This window comes from Salvia splendens, chromosome 9 (assembly GCF_004379255.2).
Source record: "Salvia splendens isolate huo1 chromosome 9, SspV2, whole genome shotgun sequence".
In the NCBI taxonomy this organism is placed as follows: Eukaryota; Viridiplantae; Streptophyta; class Magnoliopsida; order Lamiales; family Lamiaceae; genus Salvia; species Salvia splendens.
This window is the reverse complement of record NC_056040.1, coordinates 1,882,845-1,906,514: the sequence shown is the minus strand read 5'-3', so window position 1 is coordinate 1,906,514 and position 23,670 is coordinate 1,882,845. Positions and strand designations below refer to the sequence as shown.

Below are 23,670 nucleotides of genomic sequence, written 5' to 3'. Positions count from 1 at the left end.
TCCGTCCCAATGTAGATGTCACACTTTTCTTTTTAGTTTATCCCACAAAAGATGTCACATTTCTTCTTTTGGAAAAAAGTTCCATCTCACATCAATTATAAAATTATATTTTCTCTCACCTCTTAACACACAAAATAACATCTCATAAAATCTCATGTTATCTCCCGAATGTGACATCTACCTTGGGATGGATGGAATATATATTTGAAGATTAAACCACTATTATAAACACAAATATATAAGTAACTACCAATATTCTAAATACGAGGGACGACCAAAGTAATAATATCATTTCAAATTTATTTGTCTCTCAACAATTAATATTGTAATTTAAATTGAAAAGAATATTATAGAAGTTTCTAAATTTTGATCAAGCTTCGAAAATCAAATTGCAGCAAAATAAGGAATTAAGTAGAGTTTGTCTTTATAAAAAAATAGAACAAATGAGCGCGGCTTCGCCTATAAATACCTCACTCGAGCTCTCCGTCTCGAAGTTCTCTCTCCTCTCGAAGTTCTCTCTCTTCTCGATCCAAATTTCCGTTTTCAGATTCACAGTAGGGTTTATCACTCCATAAAATCCCCAAATCAAACTCCATCCCCCCCCCCCCAAAACTGCCTTCTTCAAAGCTAAAACCCTAGAGTGATGATTCGTTCTCTCTCTCTAGGGTTTTATCGCAATTGAATTCGTTCCCGTTTTAAAGAGAGTATTTAAATTCCTCGAATTCGAAGACGGCGCAGAAAGTTGCATCAATTGTAAGTGCTCGTAACTCAGTTGTAGGCTGATGCGTTGGTTAAGCTCACGTATAGATTGATATAGCCACATCTTCTTCGATGTTATTCCAGCTTGTATCTAGGGTTTATATTTATTTCTAGCTGCTGGTGGGGCTAGGATTTCTAAGTTCTGACTGTTTGTTGAGGTTTTTGGAGCTTAAGAAACCCCTAAATGTTTCTTGAATCTGAACATGAGCGATGGAGGTGAAGCTGAAGGTACGAGAGACGAACAGAATGGTTCGAATTTGCGATCTGGCGATGGTGATTATAGTCGAGCTATCTCTAGAGTTGCAATGGCTCAAATATGCGAGGGCGTTGGGTTTGAGGGGTTCAATGAGTCTGCTCTGGATTCGCTTGTTGACATTGCGATTAGGTACGTCTGTGAGTTAGGTAAAACCACGAGATTTTATGCGAATTCGGCTGGTAGGACGGGCTGCAACATCTTTGATGTTGTCCAGGGGCTGGAAGACTTGGGGAAGCCTCTAGGGTTTACTGGTGCTTCAGAGGTTCATACTGACTGTGTAGTGAGTTCAGGTGCTATAAGGGAGATCAAAGAGTATGTTGACATGGCTGACGAGGTGCCATTTGCTCAACCGGTGCCACAATTTCCTGTGATCAGGGAACGGAGAATGATACCTAGTTTCTTGCAAATGGGGGAGACTCCGGCTTTTAAGCACGTGCCACAGTGGTTGCCTGCATTTCCGGATGCCCACACGTATGTACGAACACCTGTTTGGAATGAGAGGCTTTCTGACCCTCGTACAGATAAGATTGAGCTAGCGAGGCAGCATAGGAAGGCAGAGAGGTCTTTGTTGAATCTGCAGCAGCGGCTTGTATGTAATGGATCATCAGTGGCTACAACATCTGCTGAACCATGTAATGGAGGAAATGGATCAGGAGTTAATAACAATGGGAACCTGTCCCTGGAGAAGCCGTTGGAGGCTGAGGACATAGGCGTGTCACGGGTCAGCATTCCCCCAAAGCTTTCTAGTCAAGCTCAGACAGAAAAACAAGTTTCTTTGTTGGAGACGTTTGCTCCAGCCATTGAGGCAATGAAGGATGGGCTTGATTCCGGAAGTGATGGAGAGAAGACTTTTCCAGAAAAGAGGGATTCTGTGTTTTTAGAGCTCAAGGGGGGTAAAAAGGTATTTGGTGAACCATTGGATTTGAAGATTCGGAAAGCCGTAGGAAGAACATCTTCATGGTTTGGTCACGAGGGTGAAAAAGATGACAAGAAGAGGAGAGTTGAGTTTATACTACGGCAATCTTTGGAAAACCAGCAGGAGCTTCCTCAGTTGTAAATTTGTAGTTCCTTGAATGACATTGATTGGCTAATGTTCAAGAAAATTGCAGTTGATTAGGTTAGTGACTAGTCAAACTCAAAACATACAGTAGTTTGTGCTTGTGTATTTGGTGCTAATCCATTTAGGAGCGGAACCCAGATTAAGTCATTTTTCGAGATATGTCAGGTCATTTTCAGATTTCTTGTCATTGACACTATTTCTTAATGAATGAGATCATAGCATTTTGTTCGTTCCCTGTGTTTCCATCTCCTCTCTACGAACACACACATACATATAGTTGTTGCCACCTCTTATTTGTGCCTTTCTCTACAATCATGTCATAATTTTGTTTGGAAATATAAGTTGGATACCATTTTATTGTGTGATCTGATTGAGCTATCTGGAAACTTATGTGGCACTCTTGGACATTCCCAATTCTCTATATTTAAGATACTATGCTCATCTTTTGCAAGCTAGCTTGGTTGTGTTTATTTCCATTTTAAAATTTTATGCTTTTCTGCTGGTCTCCCTCTGTTTCATATCCTCTTTCTTCGGGTTGGTGCATGTGAGGATTGACAATGTGGTGTGCTTTTCTCCTTTTTTGGAGTTTGGTGGCCTTGTTCTTGAAGAGCTACAGTTGGAAGGTGTTTTTGGAATGTATCCCATTCTTGTGTCAGTGTGACTGTATATTACAGATGCTAGAAGAATAGCAAATGGACTGTGGTGATAAAGTGTGACTAGGATATGAAAGCAGCGCAATGCTGCAACCCCACCAAAACTTCCTCGACTCGCCACTGCCACAGGTCACGATTGAGAAATGCCCACTTTTGGCGCCACAACTAGTCATCTGAGACCGTATTCTACCACCGATGAGGTAACAACTCTAATACTTGGGCACTTTCTTTACAAAATATTTGACCATCGCAAATGCGGCACTTTTTCTGCATTTGGGCCTTATAATCTTGTACTTTCTCTTGGTTTCTTTTCTGCATTCTTGGCTTCTTGATAGGCTGACTGTTTGGTTTGAAACCTTTGCATGATTTATCTATGGATACAAGTAACAGGACACTTGCTTATTTTGTCTTCATCAGATGCATTGGTGTTGTAGGCCGTTGGAGCCAAAAATGGTATTTTGCGAGGAGGAGGAGGAGACAAACATGTCGTTGTGGCGCACTCAGGATAATTTCCTTCGACATCAAGAACAAGTGATAAAGCACGCGACTTGGAACTAAACCGAAGGAAAGGATGTATGAATCTTTATGATGAGTTATGGACAACCATTGTTTGCATTCTCCTTTTTTCTTCTCCTCTCATTTTTGGTTGCAAAAGCCACAAATGCCACCTCTATTTCATTTTAGTCCAAAAAGTTTTAAGTTGATACATTGTGATTCATTCCATCATCAGGCGTTTGACGGCATATCATTTTATTTACCCACATGACATTTGAGTCATCGGTTTAAATGGCAAAAGATTGGTTAACAAATAACATAATCTCATTTCACCAACCTTTGATCAACCTATACAACATGTAAACAACTTCGTAACATCTATCTTCATGAAATATTAGTAACTATACAATAAATGTAGTAGCCAATATAGATATTTTCATTAGTGAGCCTTAGATTGGCATATAAAATCCAAGCTATGCAACATAATATACTTCAATTTAATTTTTTTGTAAATAAATAGTTTCTGTAAGATTGAATCTACTTGAGTAGTTAATAACCAAGCATAACACAAAAGCAATTATGAGAGATGCACATGCCCATATAAAAGATTCAAACTTTGCAATCGACTAAAATATACCACAAACATGAGAAGCAGACCAGCTGCCTTTGTCCTTAGATCTCACTCAGATAGAGAAACAGTGGTAGCTCGTCATGCCCCTGAGCAACTGTGAATCAATACCTTCTAGATTCCAGCAAAATTAACATCTAGTTTAAGTTTCCTTTGGCTCTAGATCTCACTAATTAATCAAATGCAATGAGCTATAATATCACTTTTGCTTCATATCGATGCCCATAGAAAAAGCTTTTCCACGATGATTGAAGATCATGAAATCCAGATTGGAAGGTAAGGCAACCACCCTGCTTAGACAGAAAGAAAGGTGGTTAGTAGCCTGAAGCATGTTCAACTTCAAAAAATGAAGATCAAAGCTTAATCAGTAAGCAAGGCCGTTTCCTGTACTAAAACCAGATCAAGGACTAGTTAATGCAATTCATGGTGGATAAAGCTCTAACGTATTTAAAAACTGAATTCAATTGAAAGCAAAATAAAATAAGTGGGAAGGCATGAATCATCCAGCTATGCTTCTTCATTCATCTCATTTTGTATTTTTGATGCCTTACACTTACCCCATTATGCATTATTTCAGAAACTCATTGATTTTCCCTCTAATTGCCATTTGGACATTATGTGGTGCAATGTGTAGCTTGCATGAAGTGAAATATCGAATGTCAGGTCAATTTATGAAAAAAAATCCAGCTATTTCCGTGAGTAAGTTGGAGTTTTTCAAGTCAAGATATCAAAGCTGCCAGACAGTTTCCCCCTAGCCCTAATGCATGTTTAGCCTTCAGTCTATCACTTTCTATCTCCATAGGCAAAAGGTCAAATTTATAATCTAGCTTTTATTACAACCATCCAGTTTTCTACTACATACTATGGTGCATTGCGCACTTCCTACACATTAAGCAGATTTGCCAAAAGGTCAATATACACTACTAAACACTCTTTTCGTGAATGGTATCAACATCATAATAGAGAGCTCCTATATTTCAGCCATCATATCTTAGCCAAACGGACATGATACGCTACATGAAAACTCATAAACATTGTTGAGGAGCTATATCCTACCAATCTCCAACAAACCTCGTAATTACAACTCTATTATCTTGTGACAAATTATCAGACACAAATGTGTCCATATTTTCTTGGCCTAACCAAATACCCCAATACCTCATATAAACAATCAAGAGAGCAGCTGCAACTCTACCTAAGCCCACATTCATAAATCATCACATGCAATTTACACAGAATGTTCACAACAAAATATTATTCAAACATACAAGCAGCAGCAGCTGCAATATCCAATAACGCTATAACAGCAACACGATGGAAATCAATGGGAAATTAAACGCTTAAACTCACCTGTTCTCATCTGATTGAGGGAGAATCGACAAGAATTTGCCAGGCACAGTCAAAGCAGCCCACAAACAGAAAAACAATCCTGCAACCAGCTCCATAACTACCTGTAAATCGATCGAAAACCACAAACCTAATTAGCTGCAAAAACGAATTATCTGCATACAAAATAGGCATAATAGATGAAATTACAGTGACTGGTGGCCCTGTGAACTCCTCTTCTGTAATCTTCAGCAAAGATCTATCTGAAAACAGAACAGATCGAAAAATTCAGAGCTAGTATTCAGGATTTGTTCAAAATAAAGACTTTGGGCGATTTGAATACGCACACTGGATAGTGGAGTAGGCGGCGTGTGCGAGAATCAGAAATCCGACGACTCCGACGGCGTAACCAAACCCCATCTTTTTTCCGTTACGGCGGAGGAGGAGTAAATCGCCGGCTGAGAAAGTGATTCCAATCCAAAAGGTTTCTCTTTTTTTACTGTTATTTTTTCTGAAATTTATTTTCATCGATTTTTATTACTTTGTTTTGTAGGAGTATTATTTTAAAGCTATATTAATAGTGAAACATGGGTGTATCGTTCGGATGCCATGATTCATTATCAGATTATTTTAATTGGATAGTAGCTCTCATTATCATATGATTATCCAAACACAATCTTACTAACCAAACAACCTTATATAGCAAGTAGAAGAGTATATCCATAATTAGACAAGAAGTAAACGACAGAGTTTCATTTACTTTGGATCAACTATTAATAAAATACTCCCATAATTATGGATATTATAATAAAACTATCACTTTCCATCTCTATTCGAACATTTGAAGCTTTAGCTAGCAGTAAGGCACGTCACAAACACCAAATCTATGCAGTCAAAATGAACATATCCAGTATTAACAACAAATATGCGTCTCTAAATTCTTGCAACACCCCGAATAAGACCTCCAAAAGCTAAAATAGTCAATGTTTTGTCGATAAATTTGTGCCGTAAAACAAATTTTATTTTTGTTATTTTGATACGACAATAAAAATTAGTCATTTTCATTAATCGCCACAGTCTCGTAGCATATTACATTTAATGTATATTAATTTATTTTTCAAAACTTTATTAGATCTATTTTAGTAATAGGAGTAAGATATATTTTTGTGTAAGGATTTTAGCCCAAGAATTTATGTGAACCACAAATATTTTGATGATAATCAAAATAACAACTGTTTTATTAGAACAAGAAAAAAAATGAATGAAAATAAAATAAAATATGTATGTTATTTGATCTAATATTGTTTGAGCACCAAAAGATATTCTTTGTATAATAAATAGTAAATTGATTAATTGATAAACGTTAAAACCTCATTATCTAACAAAGAATATATTATCCATTATTGAAAATAGGCCATGTTTTATTTCTTTTATTTCTAGTATAATGTTTTACTTCACCAAAATAGGGGGAATTACCTGTTTTATACAAAATATTTTATCTTTGTTTCAATTTAATACAAGAAGTATTAAGTTTACATATTTTATACAAAAGTTTAGTTAGTGTTCCAAAATAAGTTGATATTGGTTGCTGGAAGAATTGATATTGATCGTTATTTTTTTTAGAGTGATTAATTGTATTAAATCTCTAATTATTCTTTTATTATGATGATAAGGTGGATAAATAATAAACTAACTAACGGTGTTTAAAATATTGAATGTGATGTATTATTTTGGAACACTAAGTAAACTTTTTGTATGAAATATGTAAATTTAATACTTTTTATATTAAATTGAAATAAAAGTAAAACATTTTGTATGAGATATGTAATTACCAAAAATAGACCATATTTTATTTCCTATTATTTTAATCGTTAACTGCTGTTGAAGTTATCAGTCTCAGTAAGACTGCCTTTGATTTATTCTTTTTATTTTTTATTTTTCTTTATCCATTTTTTCATTTGCTTCCATCCAATTTCGCCTAGTTTGATTTCGGTTTCTGGTAAACAATCTCCCATGATTCCTTGTGCTTTTCAATTTTCATGCTTCATGCACATTGGAAGCTGCTTGAATTTTCGTTTCTGAGGTTTTGGTGATTTTGAGTGATAGATCTTAGGGTTTCTTCGTTGATTCTAATTTTTTTTATTGCGTAGGTTTTTTAAACTTGAATTGGTGAATTGAGTATGCTTGAAGTTGCGAGCTGACTTGAAATGAAGTTCGAATTATGTTTTTTACATGCTTTATAGTTGATTTTTGCTTCATCAAAATTGATTTTGATTGATTTTTTGGATTTAATGTGGAAACCCTATGTGCTCCTTGTATATCATGAACATATTTGATTCTACTGGTATTGGTTTCCAATTTTGATGATCAATTATCTTTGTAATTCGAGTTGGTGGATGTTTGTGAACTAGGTCTGAGTAGTTAATTCTGCTTTGTATTGAAAGAATGGTGAATTTTGGGGTGTGACATAATGTGAAATCCTCCAACATGGTTTATATGAGTATAGATTGAACATGGATTTTCCTATCTGGACTCTCTCAACATTGTTAACTGTCTTTTCCTTGTTTCAACCAGGCACTTTCTGCTCTGCAATCCGCATTATTAGAGGTATCGTACTAAACCTGGCAATCGGAATATGCATGAAGGATTAACGTTTGCGTGACGAGAAAGATATTAAAATGGTGACACCGGTTTCATTGGACTGTGAACTTTGTCAATGTCCGGATAATATTGGAAATAAAGATGGGAATGGTAGCATGCCCACATCTTCACCGGAACAAGCTGCTCTGCAGATGCCTGGTACTGTTTGATCATTTGCTCGGCTTATTAAATGCACGATCACGGGAATATGCATATTCTAATCGGTCTTTTATTGCTATAGGAAAAAAACCAACAAGACAATGGGCTGCTTGGACCCGTCAAGAAGAAGAAAGCTTTTTTGTCGCATTACGACAAGTTGGCAAGGCAAATAACTGCTAGCCTTTTACCTAATTCATTTGGAAATAATTTTTTTTCCTCCAATGGATTCTGACAGTGGAATACCTTTTCTAGCAGAATTTTGAGAAAATCAGATCACGTGTCCAGAGCAAAAACAAGGATCAGGTGCTTTTTTAGAAATACATCTTGACTCTTCACTCAGTTCTTTCCCCGACATATGCTAACTTTTCATCTCATTTTGGTTCCCTGCCTTCAGGTTAGGCATTATTACTATCGACTTGTCAGGCGAATGAACAAGTTGCTGTGCCCAGAACTTTGCCTGGACGCCAAAAACTCAAAAGACACCAATGCTGCGATGCTTCGCTGGTAAATATGAATTGTTTATGCTCCTTTCAAATTACTGGCATACAAATTCAAACAGTTTTCAGTGATCACTCTCCTTTATTCTGTCAAGTGTTAATTTGCTTTGGCAGGTAGTTAATTTGCTGGTTTTTTAAAATGTGTCATTTGTTTTGGTGGGGAGTGGTTTGGACCAGAAGGATGTAACAAAGCTTATTGCTAGTGCTTTATGTATGCTGGATGAATAAACTGCAGATGTTTCTTTGTGTTTAGTGAAACTTTATGAAGAGAAGGGAGAAAGAAGTTATTAATATATGGTGGCAAAGCTCCAGTAAATTTCTCATAACTCCATGTAATAATGCTGGAAGAGATGCACCTGATGTTCCTTTCTGATGATGATTGGAGATATTAACTATATCAAATAACACATTTATTTCTTTTTGGTTTCTCAAAATTGCCCCAACACATTGATGATGCATTTAGTTGGGTAGGATTTCAAAATAAGAGGATATAAAGAGTTCACAATTCACATGATAGTAGTTAAAGATTCTCACCATATGGCTTAATGAATCAACATAATACTCACACCTAGTAAAAGTGTCTTGGTTTCTAGTAGGTATATGGAAGTGAAAGGTTGATCATTCAAAGAAATGAAAGATATTCATGGAAAGCGAGGATAATGTCCTCACACCCTTGGTATCAGTCTGGTATTTTGTCCAATTAATACTTGAGCCTTTTTCATAACACCACCTAAGAGAAGGAATTTCGGAAAGGGGAGGATAGAAAGTGAGATTATTTTTGCACACTTTCCTGAAATTGTGTTCTATGTTGTTCTGCTGGGGAAGCTTGATTGTCCTTTCAGGGTTTACTGGGACCCTATTAGTATAGCTCTAAATGTCAGTCTTCAACTGCTGCAATTTGGTTGCAGGTGGTCATTGCTGGAAAAGTATAGCTGTAAAGCTTCTAAGCTTCATCTAAAACCTAGAAGATTTAAGATATTTTTGGAGACTCTGGTTAGTTTAAGACTGTGATCCTTCTCTGTTAATGAAATAAATTGTGGATATGGTGTACTAAGAATTTTGAATGATAAAACTTTGCCATGTAGGAGAACCAACTTTTGAGGGATCGGAAAAAGAATACTAAGAAGAGACTGTCTACTGGAGAAAATAATACTTGTGTGCCAAACATCACAAATCAGGTCAGAGCACCAGGGCATGACAACCGTGCAGTTAAAATGGTTCTTCTTGACAGCCAGAACATCGAGAAAGTTGGAACTGGAAAGGTATCTCTGTTTAAGCGCCATTCCAATATAGGAATAAGCCGCGCCAACTGCAAAGTAGACCAAGCTGCTGTAAAGGCAGTGAAACATCGGCGGAAAAATGGTAACTTCATAAATTTATTAGTTCCATCAAGGATACTGTTCATCAATTTCAGTGATCTGTGCATCTGGAGTGTCTGTTACTTGCTATGTCAAATGGGCTTTTTAGATACACACACGCACATTATATTTGCATAACAGAGGTGTCCATAAGCCAGATCTCTCATTTTTTGTTTTTATCCTAGTTGTTCCACTTTTATGAATTATGAGTATACTTATTTAATTGGAAAATCTGTTTTGCAGGCCTTGCATCAGCTTCAGCATATGAAAGATGGGAGAAGGCTGCCATTGCTGGAGTTTCATTGGTGGCTGATGCTGCTGAACAATTGGAACGGGTGGACACTGATAAAGAGGCTGAATACCAGGAAACACCAGGTTGTAAAAATTTTCCCTGAAATAGTATAAGGGTGTGAATCATTAGAAGTTGCCTAATTTAAGTTGCATCTATATATATTCAGGCCATGATGGTCCTCAACTTGTTGCGGATATGTCACGCTCTCCACAAAAATCTACACGAAGCACGCTCAACGAAGACAACAATCAGAACCCGTCAAAGCTTAAACTCCAGCTGTTTCCAATCGACGAATTTACTCAAAAAGACTTGGAAAGGGTACAGTTGAAAGGAGTTTTTAGTACTTGGTTAAATTTTTATTAGTATGTCAACAAGGTTTCGAGGTAGTGCAGTTGTCCTAGCAGTTAGCGTGACTAAGAAAATCCACACACCATTCATTTTGCAGAATCATCATAACCCTTATCTGGAACTTACTTTGAGTACACGGAAGAAAATATCATCTGTGGTGGAACACCTCAATCGCAAATGGGGAAACTCAAGGCCGTTAGATCAAGAGCTTACGCTTTTTCCTTACTGGGCACAAAGAGAAAACCTGGTGGGGTATCAGAAGTGGAGTAAGGACTCTACTCTGTGTGCAGCAGATGTACATTACAAAGTTGGAAGCCCCCCGGTATTCCGCCTCAGGTATTCTTGATCTCCTTTTCTGTCTGAGGAGTTGTGTTATGTCTTAGAAAAACTGTACAAGATCCAATTAATTGATTTCTCATTTGAGCATTCTGCCCAAGTAACTGTACTAGCCGAATGAATGTGCATTGTCTAACAGATTTTGTTTGTTTTTTTAGATATGGCTGGTTTTCGAAAGCAGAGATTGAATCTGCAACTGCTCAAGCACTTTCTCGTACTAATATCAATGAAACAAGAAAGAAGAATGATGAACCAGTTATTGTTTTGACTCCCTCCTCCACATCTACTCCATCTACAACAGTTGCGTGTGATATCCCTGTATCCAATGTCAATACTTCAAGATACTCTGACAGCACTGCAATTGAATTATTACCCAGAGAAGCAAGTGTAGATTTGACGCATACTAGGCAAGTCGAGAACACGGTATGTCTTCACCTCTGACGCTTTCTTGCTCTTGAATCGGATGCTTCTAATTACTATGCTGCTTAATTACACGATTTTGGACTCCATTTTCCTCGCAGAAGGATATGCCCTTGTCTTCTGGGGAATGGGCTGACAGTCTTACGAACATAAGTATGGGACAGCTGCTATCCGAGACAACGCCAAACACAGATGCCAACTGCAGTGATTTTCCGGGGCCTCTAGGTTCAAACTGTCAGCAGATTCCATTCAACTGCGACTCTTTTGATGCTGCAATTGCTGCACACATTTTTAAACACCAAACCAAAGTCCAGCAGCAGAGCCTTGCATCTCATGCACCTTCCATCTTTGATGCTGAAGAAACATGCGATGCCTTTTCTTTCAAGAAAACTAGCGCTTTCTTTCGTGAAAACCATAATGCAAGTATTAACGGTTCCAAAGACGCCCATAAACAACCTACTATAACCACCCGTTCAGTATCTCACCATGAAGTCAAGGTTTGGTTTTGAACCACTATAATACCCATATACTGTTCAAAAGGGGTTCGTGGTAATACGATTTTCTTCCTGCAGGAATTGCATGGAGAGAAATTGACTGATTACAACTGCATTTGTGAAGACCTCGTGGACGAATCTGAATCTGATAATCCTATAGAAAACCCCACCATGGATTTCTCTGGGCTCACAGATATATATTGGGTAAGCCCTTACACAAGTCGATATTTTGCCTTGTTATTTCTCAGTTTGTTCTCGATGGCCATCCGTCATTTTTCAGTTTTAATCTCTCGTATCTTCTAACACTAACTAGACTGATAGGGTCTCAGTTAATTTCACTATGATGTCGAAGTGCTTATGATCTAATTCAAGATTTGTCCATGTTACAGCCGGACTCTTTAGGGCCGTTAGACTTGGACATACCCTCCTGTAGATACCAAAGCAACGACCTAATTCTTAGCGATAACCTTGGCGGTTTGAACCGCCTGATAGCTAACAGCCTGGACGCGTTCCAGAGCTGCTCTTTCTTTGGGTCGGAGAAGAAAGAAGTTGCACCAAAAGCAGAAACTCACCAAAACGCTTCCTTCTCGGATATCAAAATGGGCAGTGAAGTTTAGAACTCTGCTAGAGACAGAGAAAAACATAACAGTTGTAATCTAAAGCTTATGTTGTTAGGCTATGTGCCGCTGTATAGAGAAGTGGCATGTTGCCCAGTGGTTCTTCGTTGTACAAAATTGGAACTCACTTACGTCTCCATATGCACGTAGTTGAGGTGACTCGAATTCTCGACCTGTTTATTGGAGGGTAAACGACTAGCTAACTTTTATCTTTCCATTTCAACTCCTATTATGCTACTAGTATTTTTGGTATTTTCCGGGAGTAACATCCATAGCGAATACGGATTTACCTTCGTATCTTCAAGCAGAAGACAATATCAATACGACCGTGCATCGGATCATCGACCGATGTTTCAAAGATGCGAAGAAGGCCGATTTCATGCTATGCAACACGGTCGAAGAGTTCGAAGAAGACACGATCTCTGCCTGCCCTACGTGAAATCCAGCCGTTCCACGCGATCGGGCCGGTTTTCGCACCAGGGTTCACCAAGAACCGAATCTCGACCAGCCTCTGGGCCGAGGCGGACTGTGCCACGTGGCTCGACAGCAAGCCACATGGCTCAGTTTTATACATCTCTTTCAGAAGCTATGCTCACACTAGCAAGCATGTGATTGATGAGGTGGCAAATGGCCTATTAATTAGTGGGGTCCACTTCATATGGGTGCTCCGACCTGACATAGTCAGCTCGGAGCTACCGAGGTCCTGCCCGCCGGTTTCGACTGGCGGGTCGAGGGCCGCGGGTTGATCGTACAGTGGTGCGATCAGCTCGAGGTTCTCTCTCACCCGAGCATCGGGGGGTTTCTGACGCAATGTGGATGGAACTCGATTCTCGAGAACATAAGAGCGGGGTCCCTTTGATATGTTATCCCTTGTTGACTGATCAGTTTACTAATAGGAAATTGGTGGTGGATGATTTGAAGATTGGGATTAATTTGTGTGACAATAAATCAACACCGTTGAGGAAAGGTGTTGCTGAGAGAGTTAATTATTTGATGAAGTCACAAGAGATAAGGCAAAAAATCAAAGAAGTTGGCAAAATATTATTTGGTGCTATGGGTGGTGATGGCTCTTCAGCGGTTAACTTCAATTAATTTGTGGAAGATCTAACGGCCAAGATTGCTTCAATAAAGAGTGTTTGATTAAGGACAATTGAGGGATCAATCCCAAGTGCTTAGTTTATGTCTATCTTTTTTTGGGTTTGTAGTATTATTTCTTGGATGCTTGTGTCAAATTGTTGGAATCTCGAATATTGTATTATGATATTTTATGTTTGTTTATGGGAAGAGATTGATGTGATGAATGGAATGGATGGAGACTCTTCATACGTTCAAGAATATTCGACCAACATGATTCAGTTTGAAAACAATTTATAGCAATAGTACGTTCGAGTTCAAGATATTGTTACGTGTTGATCTCTTATTTGTTTAAATTAATGAATGTTTGCTTACAATTAGATTATAAAACATTAATCGTTTATCATGGCATATTCAGAAATGGCCTAAAGTATTAGGCTAACCGATGAAAATTTTATACCTAGCTATATAATCTTTCAAAAGATACTCAAATTTTGGAAAAATCCTACAATTCGAACTCTCAAAACTAGAGTGAGACAATGAAGCGCAACTCAATTGGTAAGACGCTTACCCCCTAAACTATCGATTAGGGGTTCGAGTCATCACGAGGGTAAATGAGGAACCATTGTTGATCCTCTTTAAAAATAAAAAAACGAAAAAAAAAACTATAGAGATAAAATTTGAAATTTGACAGCACATAAGATTTGAGGTAATACATTTCTCCAAAATATAGTACTATTTCTTTAGAAAAGTGTGACACATTTCCAGCTTGATTAACTAGTTTTCTAACAAAAATTCCAAGACCCCATATGATATCAAGAGAGATGAGAGCATCATTTTGATTTTCCTTTACTTGAGGAGGGACCTTTCTTCGACGTTTTCTTGAAAGATTTCTTGTTCGCCTTAAACTTGCCTGAGTTTGATGATTGCCCACCTTGTCTCCTTTGGTTCTTCTCTTTCTTCGCATTGTGCATGTTCACAGCCTGCATTTCAACAGATTGAATGGCTAATGGAATTTGAACGTGTGTGGAAACCAGACGCTGAACCAAGAGAAGCGACGCACCTTTTCTACATTGAGTATCTGGTGAGAGTGCTTGGACATCAACCTGTTCAAGACACTCTCAGTCTGCTGTTTTTCAATGGTTCCCATTCCTGATCCTTCCACGGCCGGTAGATACTGGACGATAGACAATAATAGGAAAAGCAATTAGCCAGATATCATTGAACAGGTACGAAATTAAGCTTAAGGAAAGGGTGATAAAACAAACCTTCCTATACTTCTTTTCATGCTTCAGAGGCTTTTCCCCTGGCAATTTCTTGTCAAATTTCCCTCCACTCGCTGTTGCAGTTGCTGCCATGCCAGCGACATTTTGTAAAACATCTTTGCTAACTCGCTTAGGTTGTGATTGTGTTCCTGTTATAGGTAACGCAGTCGCAGCAAGTTGAATATGGCTGCAAATTATAAAGACACTCGGATTAAGCATTGCCATAAAACTGAACCATCTGACAAAGATGACTGAATTTTGGCATAGAAAAAGCACTGTGAAACTATACATCCATATATGATAGTAGTACTCATTATTTCCAATGGATGCAAAATCAAAATTCCCAGTATTTAAAGGAGGTCAAAAGCTAACCTTGGCAAGGCACCTGCTTTCTGTGCATTTTTCAGGTTCTTTAATCGATTACCCTCCTGTTTGTCAACTCTGCTTTTCTTCTCCTTGCGTCTCTCGGCAAAAGGATCGGTTCCGGGTTCTGGAAAAAGGAAAGACTGATTACTAAAGAATGAGGAGAAGATGCAAGAACTTCAAGATAATGCTAATAGTATCAATTTATCATACTGGCAGTATACAAGATAAATATATAGACACAAATCATTAAAAAATCAGCACTGGCTCAATCAAGCCAAAAAGATCTTGTCATGATTTTCAAGCCCATTGAGATAAGTTTATTTAACGTAATAGCAAAAAAAGTAAAGAAAATTTGGATTTCTGTAGCAATTTTGAAAGCATTCTAGGTTGGAAAAATAAAATAAGAAGGGTATTATTGACATTATACCATCAGTAGCCTTGGCCTCAATGATTGGTATATCATTGTCATCATTAACACGATCATAACCATGGAGCCGCTTCCAAGTACCGGTTTGCTCATCGTAGGCCATTTTTTCCTTCTTCCGCTTTTGAATACCTAAATCACATTTCAAAAGAACGCTTAAAACCCAATATTTGCCAGAGTCAAGGTCAGTAACATTAATCAAAAATTCAAAAGTAAATAAAACATATCTATTTTGTTATAGAAACCAAAACATACCTTTCTGTTGGGCAAACACTTCCCACTGTGTAGGAGGTCTAGGCTTCGGAAGCTGAAAAAAAAAGATAAAACAATATTTATCACATATGCAGCATCAGAGTCAAGCCCATGCACCAGAAAAAGAAGATTATCTTTAGAATAATTCCTATGACGAAAAATTAAGCAATTTTCATTTCTTTTCTCAGATATCATATCTTTCCGTTTAAAGGTCACAGGACAACTAAAATAAAAGTTTGAAAATTTCAATTAAGATCTCCAAAGCTGACAATTGGTTGTCATAATTTGATGCAGCAGAAGAAAACCATCTTCCAAAATACTGTTCCCTCTTTAGCCTCAATATACAAGATGTCCAACATTTTCGGTCAGTCCACTACCACACCGACCAGTGGTTGTACTAAAGTCTAAAGTACTATATTAAACATGGACCACATGATCCTTATATTTTCTAAACAAGGGTAAGATGATGCCATAAGCAAGACTGTCATAGTCTCATGACTCACGAATATAGTATCCATGGTTCCATGCTATAAGATCAAGTCCTAAAGCAAAATCACCAATTTAGAAACCCTCTAGTATCCTAGTAGATTGAACCTCTATAGAATCCAAACTAGAATAGACCCAATACATAGCAATGCCCAAAAAAATCGTGTATAAGTCGGTAGCTTCAAAAGCACTCAATTAATTGCTTCAATGGCCAACTCAACAGACTACATCATTTAAGTTACAGGCCGAGCCGAGCTCACCATCGTGTGAGCATACTAAGAACACTACACAAACGCAATTAGCTACAGCTAACCTTGCCCTTCATCTAGCAAATGGCAATATATAGCTGGTTCAATAAGCAAAAACCATTTCTCCCATTTCCCCCCTTCTTTGAGATACATGCGTTCATTCAAATTCTCAAAAAAACAGATAGCTTACAGGCTTTTCTCTGGGCAATTTGGTAGTAGGTTCAGGCAACTTGACGAGCGGGCCGTCGGGATCCTCCGTCGAAGGCAGACTGAAAAGAGCATCTGCAACTGCTTGAACCAATTTCGTAGCCTGTTCAGTTGTTTCCTTTACAATCTCCTCCCTATCACATAAACAATACATAAATTCCAAACGAACTAAGCAAGGTAAATACTAGCAATTGAAGAGCATATTCCAGCTCGTCCAAAACCAACATACACCCACTGAAATCAAAATTAAACATATGTAGGAGAAGAAAAACAAACCTGGAAACTGGTGGAGATGCGAATTGATGGTGCTGGTCGAAGGCCATAAGGTTGCCCAAATCGACTTCATACTGTGCTTCCTCCATTTCCGAGAGAGAGGGAGAGATGGAGGCGGACAGAGGTATGAGAGATGATTAAACGGCAAAAACCCCTAAAACCACAGATTTGCAGAAGGAATCAACACTTTCGGGCTCGGGCCTATGCAGAACTCCGATTCGGGCTTTAGCTGGTTGCCCTAATTTGGAGTTGGGTAGAAAACCTAGTTGAATCTATGGCGTTATATATGTACATAAATTAATTAATTAACGTTTAAATGGCCCAATAATTGTGGGCTCCGCTATTAGGCCTGTTTTGTTAAATCAACTGGGCTCAATTTGAAGGCCCACACTTCAAATACAAAACTGTTTTTGAATTTCAATAATAATAATATTGTGTCATTGATTTAATCAAATCTTAATGTATTTTTTAAATTTATGTATATTAATAATTATTATCATGTTCTCAATTACTAACTTATTAAATAAATTTTATTGTAATTTTTTAATTGCGGATCTTACTTTGTGTTAATACTAGTATTATTATTATTATTATTCGAGTTTTAGGCCCAAAAATCATAAACTTTCCCCAAATTCATATGTTTCCCACCAACTTTGAAATTGGTTTTCAAAACTACGAACGTTTGATTCGTTCGCAATTTTCCAACCTGGCCCGAACACACAATTTCCACAAATTTTCCGGTGCAAAATTGCCCAACGTGGACACCGTAAAAATGAATGTGCAACGGCTTCGTATTGCATGCCCTAAATAAATTATGTTTTTGTCTCATGTACACAAATGCACAAAAATCCCTAACTTTCTTGTCACATGCTCACCGAGTGGGGATTGAGAGAAACAGACAAACAATGTAAATGAGTGGGGACCGAGACAAGAGACAAACATACAGAATAATTTCAATTCTTGAAACTCTTAAAAGTGGGGACCAAAAAACACAATTGTGAATCGTCGACCAAATGTAGGAAAAATGAGCGGACCTATGCGACATTGTTGGCCGCTTCGGGACTACACCAGTAAAACCCCCGACCAACTTCCACATTCTTCGAGAATCAATGTTTCGAAATGAAAATCCCCAAATATGTGCTGCCTAGGTTTTGAGAAAGAAGAAGATGATAGAAAACGGAAACCCAAACCCTAGCTACTAAACCCTTTAATGCCGAATACAATAGTATTTAAAATAACACATAGACTAGGCGGGTTTCACCAATGAATTGTTGAAAATTGCAAAAGAATCAAAACTTTGTAGTTTTAAAAACCAATTTCAAAGTTGGTGGGAAAAAACGGAATTCAGAAAAAAAAAAAAAAAAAAATCGTTTTGGTGCCAAAAACCCTTATTATTCTTACGTTTTTAGTTACTAACTTACTATTAAATATATTTTAATGTAACTTTTGAATTGTGGATCTTATTTATTTTATAATATATCTTATCATTATTGTTATTTTAACTTATTACTCCAATTATTATGTCTATTAATCAATAAAATTTAACTAAATACTTTATCTATATTATCATATTCTGAATAATAATACTTTCTTAACAAACAAATCTATCTTTTTTTGGAATATTTCGTAGATTGCGTATATACTCCATAAGTGAATCGCGAGTCATTAGATTTGAGAAGTGTAGCGAATTATTCGAATCCATCTAAAAAATTATCGATTATAGCAACCGAATTCTAACACCTATCTTATTTTTATCATTATTTAATTTGATTATATCATTCTTGAAAGCATATTTTTTCAATAGAACATACTACACCGAATTATAGGAAGCCAAGATTTACTATATAAAAGCATTTTTTTTCAACGGAACATATTTTTCTCTATGAAATTATTATTGTTGACTTGTTCGTGTAGGATAAAATTTCAAGTGGAAAATTAATTAATTGATTTATTTATATTATTTAAAAAGTCCGTATACTCGTATACCAACAAATTATCCAATTACTTCTACAATATTCTAGATAGTTCTATATAGTACGTACTTATTTAACAAAAATTAAAGAAGTAAACAAAAAATAAATACATTTTTACCCAAATTAGTAAACAGCAGTCCAAAACAGAGTAGAAAAATCATCCTTTCTTTGGTAACAAGAAACGAAGCAATTTTCACTATATATTTCCCAACTATTCACAGCAGCTTCAATTCATCAACAAACTCCAAACCCTTTTACTTCTTTTCAGCTATCCCCAGAATTCTACAACCATGAGCAATCAGCCAGGGCCATCCGATCCGTGAGTATTTCTTTGCATTATTGAAATTTGAAATTCTCGCTCGATGTTCGTTCATCGATGGAGAAATTTCATCTGTTTTTAGGTTAATTTTGTGGAATTCTCGTTCTTATTGTTGTCAATTGGTTCATGATGTGTAGCAACGCGAAGAAAGACTTCAGCACTGCGATTTTGGAGAGGAAAAAGGCGGCGAACCGGTTGGTGGTGGATGAGGCTATAAACGATGACAATTCTGTAGTTTCTCTTCATCCTGATACTATGGAGAAACTCCAGATTTTCCGCGGAGATACAATTTTGATCAAGGTTTTTTTTGGTCTCTTGTAGTATTTGTGTGTGTGTGTACTGATGATTGAGATGTTGTAGCTTTGTGTGATTGATTTGGGGGAGGATGCTTCATGTAAATTGATGCAGTAATTGGTTGGTTTCTTTCTGTTTGTCTGTATTGAGCTGAGCTAGCATTGTGCTGCTCTTGTTTTGGGGGAGAATGTGGTGAGGATGTTGAGATCTAATTTGGGGTTTTACTGTCAACCTCTGATACATATAGATTTTACCCAAATTTGTGTTTTGAAGCTTGAATTTTGTGTGTTTCTGTTTGTGGAAGATTGATTGTTTGAATAGTTTGTTTAGCTTTGTTTTTTGTTGAATGGTGAGAATTGAATTGTGTGTCGATTATTAAAAGAGAAATAAGAAAGGAATTTGCAAATTTATATAGCTTTATCTAATGTGATATGTTGTTACAAATTACAATATGATGTTGCATATTGTGTGTTTACTATTAATACTAAGGTATGAGAATTCAGATGTGAATTGTCATGATTCGTTTTTCTTTTATTAGTGGTTTCTATCTTGATTCTCGTGGAATTACTTAGATTCGTCATCAATGATTAATAGCTTATGATGTTAATGCCATTAATCCTTGTTTTACTTATTGTGACCTTGGTTATAGGGTAAGAAAAGAAAAGATACTGTCTGCATCGCCCTTGCTGAGGATTCCTGTGAGCAACCAAAGATTCGGATGAATAAGGTTGTCCGAAACAATCTCAGAGTTAGACTAGGAGATGTCGTTTCCGTGCACTTATGTCCTGATGTGAAGTATGGGAAGCGAGTCCACATTCTCCCTGTGGATGACACCATTGAAGGGGTTACTGGAAACCTTTTTGATGCTTACCTGAAACGTGAGTTTAATTAAGATTTGAATTTTCATGCGGTGTGTTGTTTTATTTATGATTGGGATGTTATTGGCTTTACTGCATTGGGTAGTCAGCCCAGCCAAACAGTTTTAAACAATATTCTCTTATGATCTGAACATCTATAACTGTTGTATAGAATCGGAAAATGAACAGCACAATCAAGATAGTGATTCATTCTTGTTAGTTTTAATGGGCACCCTATTTTTTGAATATATTGGTTAGTTAAAGCATGTTTATTATGTGTATATTCTCGGAGCTGACTTCTTTTTTTTGTCTGCAGCATATTTCCTTGAGTCATACCGGCCTGTGAGGAAGGGTGATTTGTTTCTTGTGAGAGGAGGAATGAGAAGCGTAGAGTTCAAGGTCGTTGAAACTGATCCTTCCGAATACTGTGTTGTCGCCCCTGATACGGAGATCTTCTGTGAAGGAGACCCTGTAAGAAGGGAGGATGAGGATAGGTTGGATGAAGTTGGTTACGATGATGTGGGTGGTGTTCGTAAACAGATGGCTCAGATTCGTGAATTGGTAGAGCTGCCACTTAGGCACCCACAGCTTTTTAAGTCAATCGGAGTGAAGCCTCCAAAAGGAATTCTGCTTTATGGTCCTCCTGGATCTGGGAAAACCTTGATTGCCCGAGCTGTGGCCAACGAGACTGGTGCTTTCTTCTTCTGTATTAATGGACCAGAGATAATGTCGAAAATGGCTGGAGAAAGTGAAAGTAACCTCAGGAAGGCCTTTGAGGAAGCTGAGAAGAACGCGCCTTCTATCATATTTATTGATGAAATCGACTCCATAGCTCCCAAGAGAGAGAAAACCCATGGAGAAGTAGAAAGGAGAATCGTATCCCAACTCCTGACATTGATGGATGGGCTCAAGGCTCGTGCCCACGTTATTGTGATGGGTGCTACAAACCGTCCCAACAGCATTGACCCTGCTCTTAGAAGGTTTGGGAGGTTTGATAGGGAAATAGACATTGGCGTTCCTGATGAAGTAGGGCGCCTCGAGGTGCTTCGTATCCACACAAAGAACATGAAACTTGCTGAAGATGTAAGCTCGGACAACTTTAGTTTTTAATAGGAGTTCATACGATCTACTAATTTGATGGACTTTGAATGAATCTGTAACTTCTGTTTGCTATTGCAGGTTGATTTGGAGAGAATTTCCAAGGATACACATGGCTATGTTGGTGCCGATTTAGCTGCTTTGTGCACTGAGGCTGCCCTTCAATGCATTAGGGAGAAAATGGATGTGATAGACTTGGAAGACGATTCCATTGATGCTGAGATACTGAACTCCATGGCTGTCAGCAATGAGCATTTTCAGACTGCTCTTGGAACGAGCAACCCCTCTGCTCTCCGTGAAACGGTAAGGGTTTCATTTTTTGTTCTTCCCATTAACGTTTTCAATATATTGATTCAAATGTTAAATTTATCTTTCCTACTAATTTTTGGAATTTAATGCTATAGGTTGTTGAAGTGCCCAATGTCAGTTGGGAAGACATCGGAGGCCTTGAAAATGTCAAGCGTGAGCTCCAAGAGGTGCGTATTTTTCAATAACGATCAATATTCTGATTGTACAAAATGTATGCTCCAATTTGAATATTGTCGTCCATACTAAACTTTTAATATGGTCTTGATGATTTAGACGGTTCAATATCCGGTTGAGCATCCCGAGAAGTTTGAGAAATTTGGAATGTCGCCCTCAAAGGGAGTTCTTTTCTATGGTCCGCCTGGATGTGGAAAAACTTTGCTGGCCAAGGCTATCGCGAACGAGTGCCAGGCGAACTTCATCAGTGTCAAGGGGCCTGAATTGCTCACTATGTGGTTCGGAGAGAGTGAAGCGAATGTCAGAGAGATTTTCGACAAGGCTCGCCAATCTGCTCCTTGTGTCCTATTTTTCGATGAGTTGGACTCCATTGCTACTCAGGTTCGTTTTTATGCAGCTCTTTGTATTCGTACTTGAAATAGACGATGCTATTCCAGTGGCTCACATGGCTCGCCTTTTGCAGAGAGGAAGCAGTGTAGGAGATGCTGGTGGCGCTGCCGATCGTGTGTTGAATCAACTCCTGACAGAAATGGATGGTATGAACGCCAAAAAGACTGTCTTCATCATTGGTGCCACCAACAGGCCCGACATCATCGATCCCGCCCTCCTCCGCCCGGGCCGTCTCGATCAGCTCATCTACATCCCTCTTCCCGACGAGGAATCCCGCTATCAAATCTTCAAGTCGTGCTTGAGAAAGTCGCCCGTCTCCAAAGACGTCGACCTGAGAGCCCTCGCCAAGTACACACAAGGATTCAGCGGCGCCGACATTACCGAGATATGCCAACGCGCGGTCAAGTATGCCATCCGAGAAAACATCGAAAAGGTATAATGATCGATCGAGTCGCTTAGATTGATAAAAGTGGTAGTACATGGTATGTTTTTATGAACGCGGCTGCTTCTGTTTCTCTCAGGATATCGAGAGGGAGAAGCGAAGGAGCGAGAACCCCGAGGCCATGGAGGAAGACGTCGAGGACGAGTATGCCGAGATCAAACCCACACACTTCGAAGAATCGATGAAGTTTGCTCGGAGGAGCGTGAGTGACGCCGACATACGCAAGTACCAGGCGTTCGCACAGACCCTGCAGCAGTCGAGGGGATTCGGCGCAGAATTCCGGTTCACAGAGCAGACCGGGGGCGGCGCTGCGGCTGCCGCAGACCCTTTTGCAGCAGGCTCCGGTGCAGCTGATGATGACGATCTCTACAGTTAAAAGCTGTTGTGTTGAAACTTGAATATTACTACTTTCTTTTATCGCTTTACTACACAATGTGTTTATTACTCCATTTCTTACCATAAGATATTCTGATGAGTTAAATTTGGGTACTTTTTTTTACTGTCTGTAAATAATGAATGTTATTTTTATTTTTACATTGACATGATGTGTTTGATGATACTCCAACATTTGAAAATGGCCCTCTTTTACCTGTTGAGAAATGAGGCATCTGGTCCTCAACTTAAGACATATGTCATGACATATAAGTCGTGCCTTGATCATATTTCAGGAGACAATTGATCTGCAAAATTTATATTTTACACATTATGCATAGTGTACATAGATGCCCAAGGCTTTCGGTTCAGGTGGTTAACCGGGGAACCGTAACCGGTGGTTCCGGTTCCGAACGGAACCGGAACCGTGAGATTTAAATCAAACGGGTCACTTTTAGCACCGTGGTTCGATTCAGGTTCCAAAATTCCGGAACCAAAACCGTGCCGGA

The 23,670-nt window shown here is 38.2% G+C and overlaps 5 protein-coding genes and 1 pseudogene across 8 annotated transcripts; 4 read left to right on the top strand and 2 right to left on the bottom strand.

The window, feature by feature from the left end:
- Positions 1-504: 504 nt before the first annotated feature.
- Positions 505-3,485, top strand: LOC121748582 (transcription initiation factor TFIID subunit 8-like). Of its 3 annotated transcripts, XM_042143035.1 has the most exons (3): positions 505-2,132; positions 2,662-2,928; positions 3,146-3,485. In XM_042143035.1, the coding sequence occupies exon 1, from the start codon at positions 963-965 to the stop codon at positions 2,070-2,072; it is 1,110 nt and encodes a 369-aa protein (XP_041998969.1). In that variant the 5' UTR covers positions 505-962; the 3' UTR covers positions 2,073-2,132; positions 2,662-2,928; positions 3,146-3,485. The 3 variants fall into 3 exon arrangements, with proteins under 3 accessions (XP_041998969.1, XP_041998968.1, XP_041998967.1); XM_042143034.1 differs by having other exon boundaries at positions 505-2,928; positions 3,163-3,451; XM_042143033.1 differs by having other exon boundaries at positions 505-2,928; positions 3,146-3,451.
- A 337-nt stretch (positions 3,486-3,822) lies between these two features.
- Positions 3,823-5,719, bottom strand: LOC121748583 (membrane magnesium transporter-like). Its single transcript, XM_042143037.1, has 4 exons — positions 5,525-5,719; positions 5,388-5,440; positions 5,202-5,302; positions 3,823-4,141 (listed from the first exon to the last, which is right to left on the bottom strand). Exons 1-4 carry the CDS (start codon positions 5,703-5,705, stop codon positions 4,051-4,053), a joined length of 426 nt encoding a protein of 141 aa, XP_041998971.1. The 5' UTR covers positions 5,706-5,719; the 3' UTR covers positions 3,823-4,050.
- Positions 5,720-7,076: 1,357 nt separating this feature from the next.
- On the top strand, positions 7,077-12,549 carry LOC121746585 (TSL-kinase interacting protein 1-like). Of its 2 annotated transcripts, none has more exons than XM_042140476.1 (14): positions 7,077-7,176; positions 7,752-7,976; positions 8,059-8,141; positions 8,232-8,279; positions 8,371-8,480; positions 9,382-9,466; positions 9,559-9,835; positions 10,075-10,206; positions 10,290-10,441; positions 10,569-10,807; positions 10,966-11,230; positions 11,329-11,724; positions 11,800-11,925; positions 12,111-12,549. In XM_042140476.1, the coding sequence occupies exons 2-14, from the start codon at positions 7,856-7,858 to the stop codon at positions 12,336-12,338; spliced, it is 2,262 nt and encodes a 753-aa protein (XP_041996410.1). In that variant the 5' UTR covers positions 7,077-7,176; positions 7,752-7,855; the 3' UTR covers positions 12,339-12,549. The 2 variants fall into 2 exon arrangements, with proteins under 2 accessions (XP_041996410.1, XP_041996411.1); XM_042140477.1 differs by lacking the exon at positions 7,077-7,176 and adding an exon at positions 7,212-7,260.
- LOC121748077 lies at positions 12,425-13,608 on the top strand (annotated as a pseudogene).
- Positions 13,609-14,080: 472 nt separating this feature from the next.
- On the bottom strand, positions 14,081-17,189 carry LOC121747756 (ribosome biogenesis regulatory protein homolog). The gene is made up of 8 exons (XM_042141855.1): positions 16,937-17,189; positions 16,644-16,794; positions 15,723-15,774; positions 15,471-15,599; positions 15,050-15,167; positions 14,681-14,864; positions 14,476-14,589; positions 14,081-14,395 (listed from the first exon to the last, which is right to left on the bottom strand). Exons 1-8 carry the CDS (start codon positions 17,020-17,022, stop codon positions 14,246-14,248), a joined length of 984 nt encoding a protein of 327 aa, XP_041997789.1. The 5' UTR covers positions 17,023-17,189; the 3' UTR covers positions 14,081-14,245.
- A 1,876-nt stretch (positions 17,190-19,065) lies between these two features.
- Positions 19,066-23,329, top strand: LOC121747755 (cell division control protein 48 homolog E-like). The gene is made up of 9 exons (XM_042141854.1): positions 19,066-19,225; positions 19,363-19,525; positions 20,169-20,397; positions 20,693-21,459; positions 21,556-21,777; positions 21,879-21,950; positions 22,057-22,338; positions 22,421-22,780; positions 22,869-23,329. The coding sequence occupies exons 1-9, from the start codon at positions 19,197-19,199 to the stop codon at positions 23,163-23,165; spliced, it is 2,421 nt and encodes an 806-aa protein (XP_041997788.1). The 5' UTR covers positions 19,066-19,196; the 3' UTR covers positions 23,166-23,329.
- The last annotated feature ends 341 nt before the right edge of the window (positions 23,330-23,670 follow it).

What these genes read in the sequence shown, in the direction of transcription:
- LOC121748582 (XM_042143035.1), top strand. Translation starts at nt 963, where the DNA reads ATGAGCGATGGAGGTGAAGCTGAAGGTACGAGAGACGAACAGAATGGT.
- LOC121748583 (XM_042143037.1), bottom strand. Translation starts at nt 5,705, where the DNA reads ATGAAAATAAATTTCAGAAAAAATAACAGTAAAAAAAGAGAAACCTTT. An exon ending in CGCCTACTCCACTATCCAGT is followed by an intron (nt 5,441 to 5,524) that starts GTGCGTATTCAA and finishes TTCTGTTTTCAG; the next exon opens with ATAGATCTTTGCTGAAGATT. An exon ending in CCTCAATCAGATGAGAACAG is followed by an intron (nt 4,142 to 5,201) that starts GTGAGTTTAAGC and finishes CTGTCTAAGCAG; the next exon opens with GGTGGTTGCCTTACCTTCCA.
- LOC121746585 (XM_042140476.1), top strand. Translation starts at nt 7,856, where the DNA reads ATGGTGACACCGGTTTCATTGGACTGTGAACTTTGTCAATGTCCGGAT. An exon ending in AATGCTGCGATGCTTCGCTG is followed by an intron (nt 8,481 to 9,381) that starts GTAAATATGAAT and finishes ATTTGGTTGCAG; the next exon opens with GTGGTCATTGCTGGAAAAGT. An exon ending in CTCAAAAAGACTTGGAAAGG is followed by an intron (nt 10,442 to 10,568) that starts GTACAGTTGAAA and finishes TTCATTTTGCAG; the next exon opens with AATCATCATAACCCTTATCT.
- LOC121747756 (XM_042141855.1), bottom strand. Translation starts at nt 17,022, where the DNA reads ATGGAGGAAGCACAGTATGAAGTCGATTTGGGCAACCTTATGGCCTTC. An exon ending in GCATCTCCACCAGTTTCCAG is followed by an intron (nt 16,795 to 16,936) that starts GTTTGTTTTTCT and finishes TTTATGTGATAG; the next exon opens with GGAGGAGATTGTAAAGGAAA. An exon ending in TGAGGCCAAGGCTACTGATG is followed by an intron (nt 15,168 to 15,470) that starts GTATAATGTCAA and finishes TCCTTTTTCCAG; the next exon opens with AACCCGGAACCGATCCTTTT.
- LOC121747755 (XM_042141854.1), top strand. Translation starts at nt 19,197, where the DNA reads ATGAGCAATCAGCCAGGGCCATCCGATCC. An exon ending in GAGATACAATTTTGATCAAG is followed by an intron (nt 19,526 to 20,168) that starts GTTTTTTTTGGT and finishes CCTTGGTTATAG; the next exon opens with GGTAAGAAAAGAAAAGATAC. An exon ending in CCTCTGCTCTCCGTGAAACG is followed by an intron (nt 21,778 to 21,878) that starts GTAAGGGTTTCA and finishes TTAATGCTATAG; the next exon opens with GTTGTTGAAGTGCCCAATGT.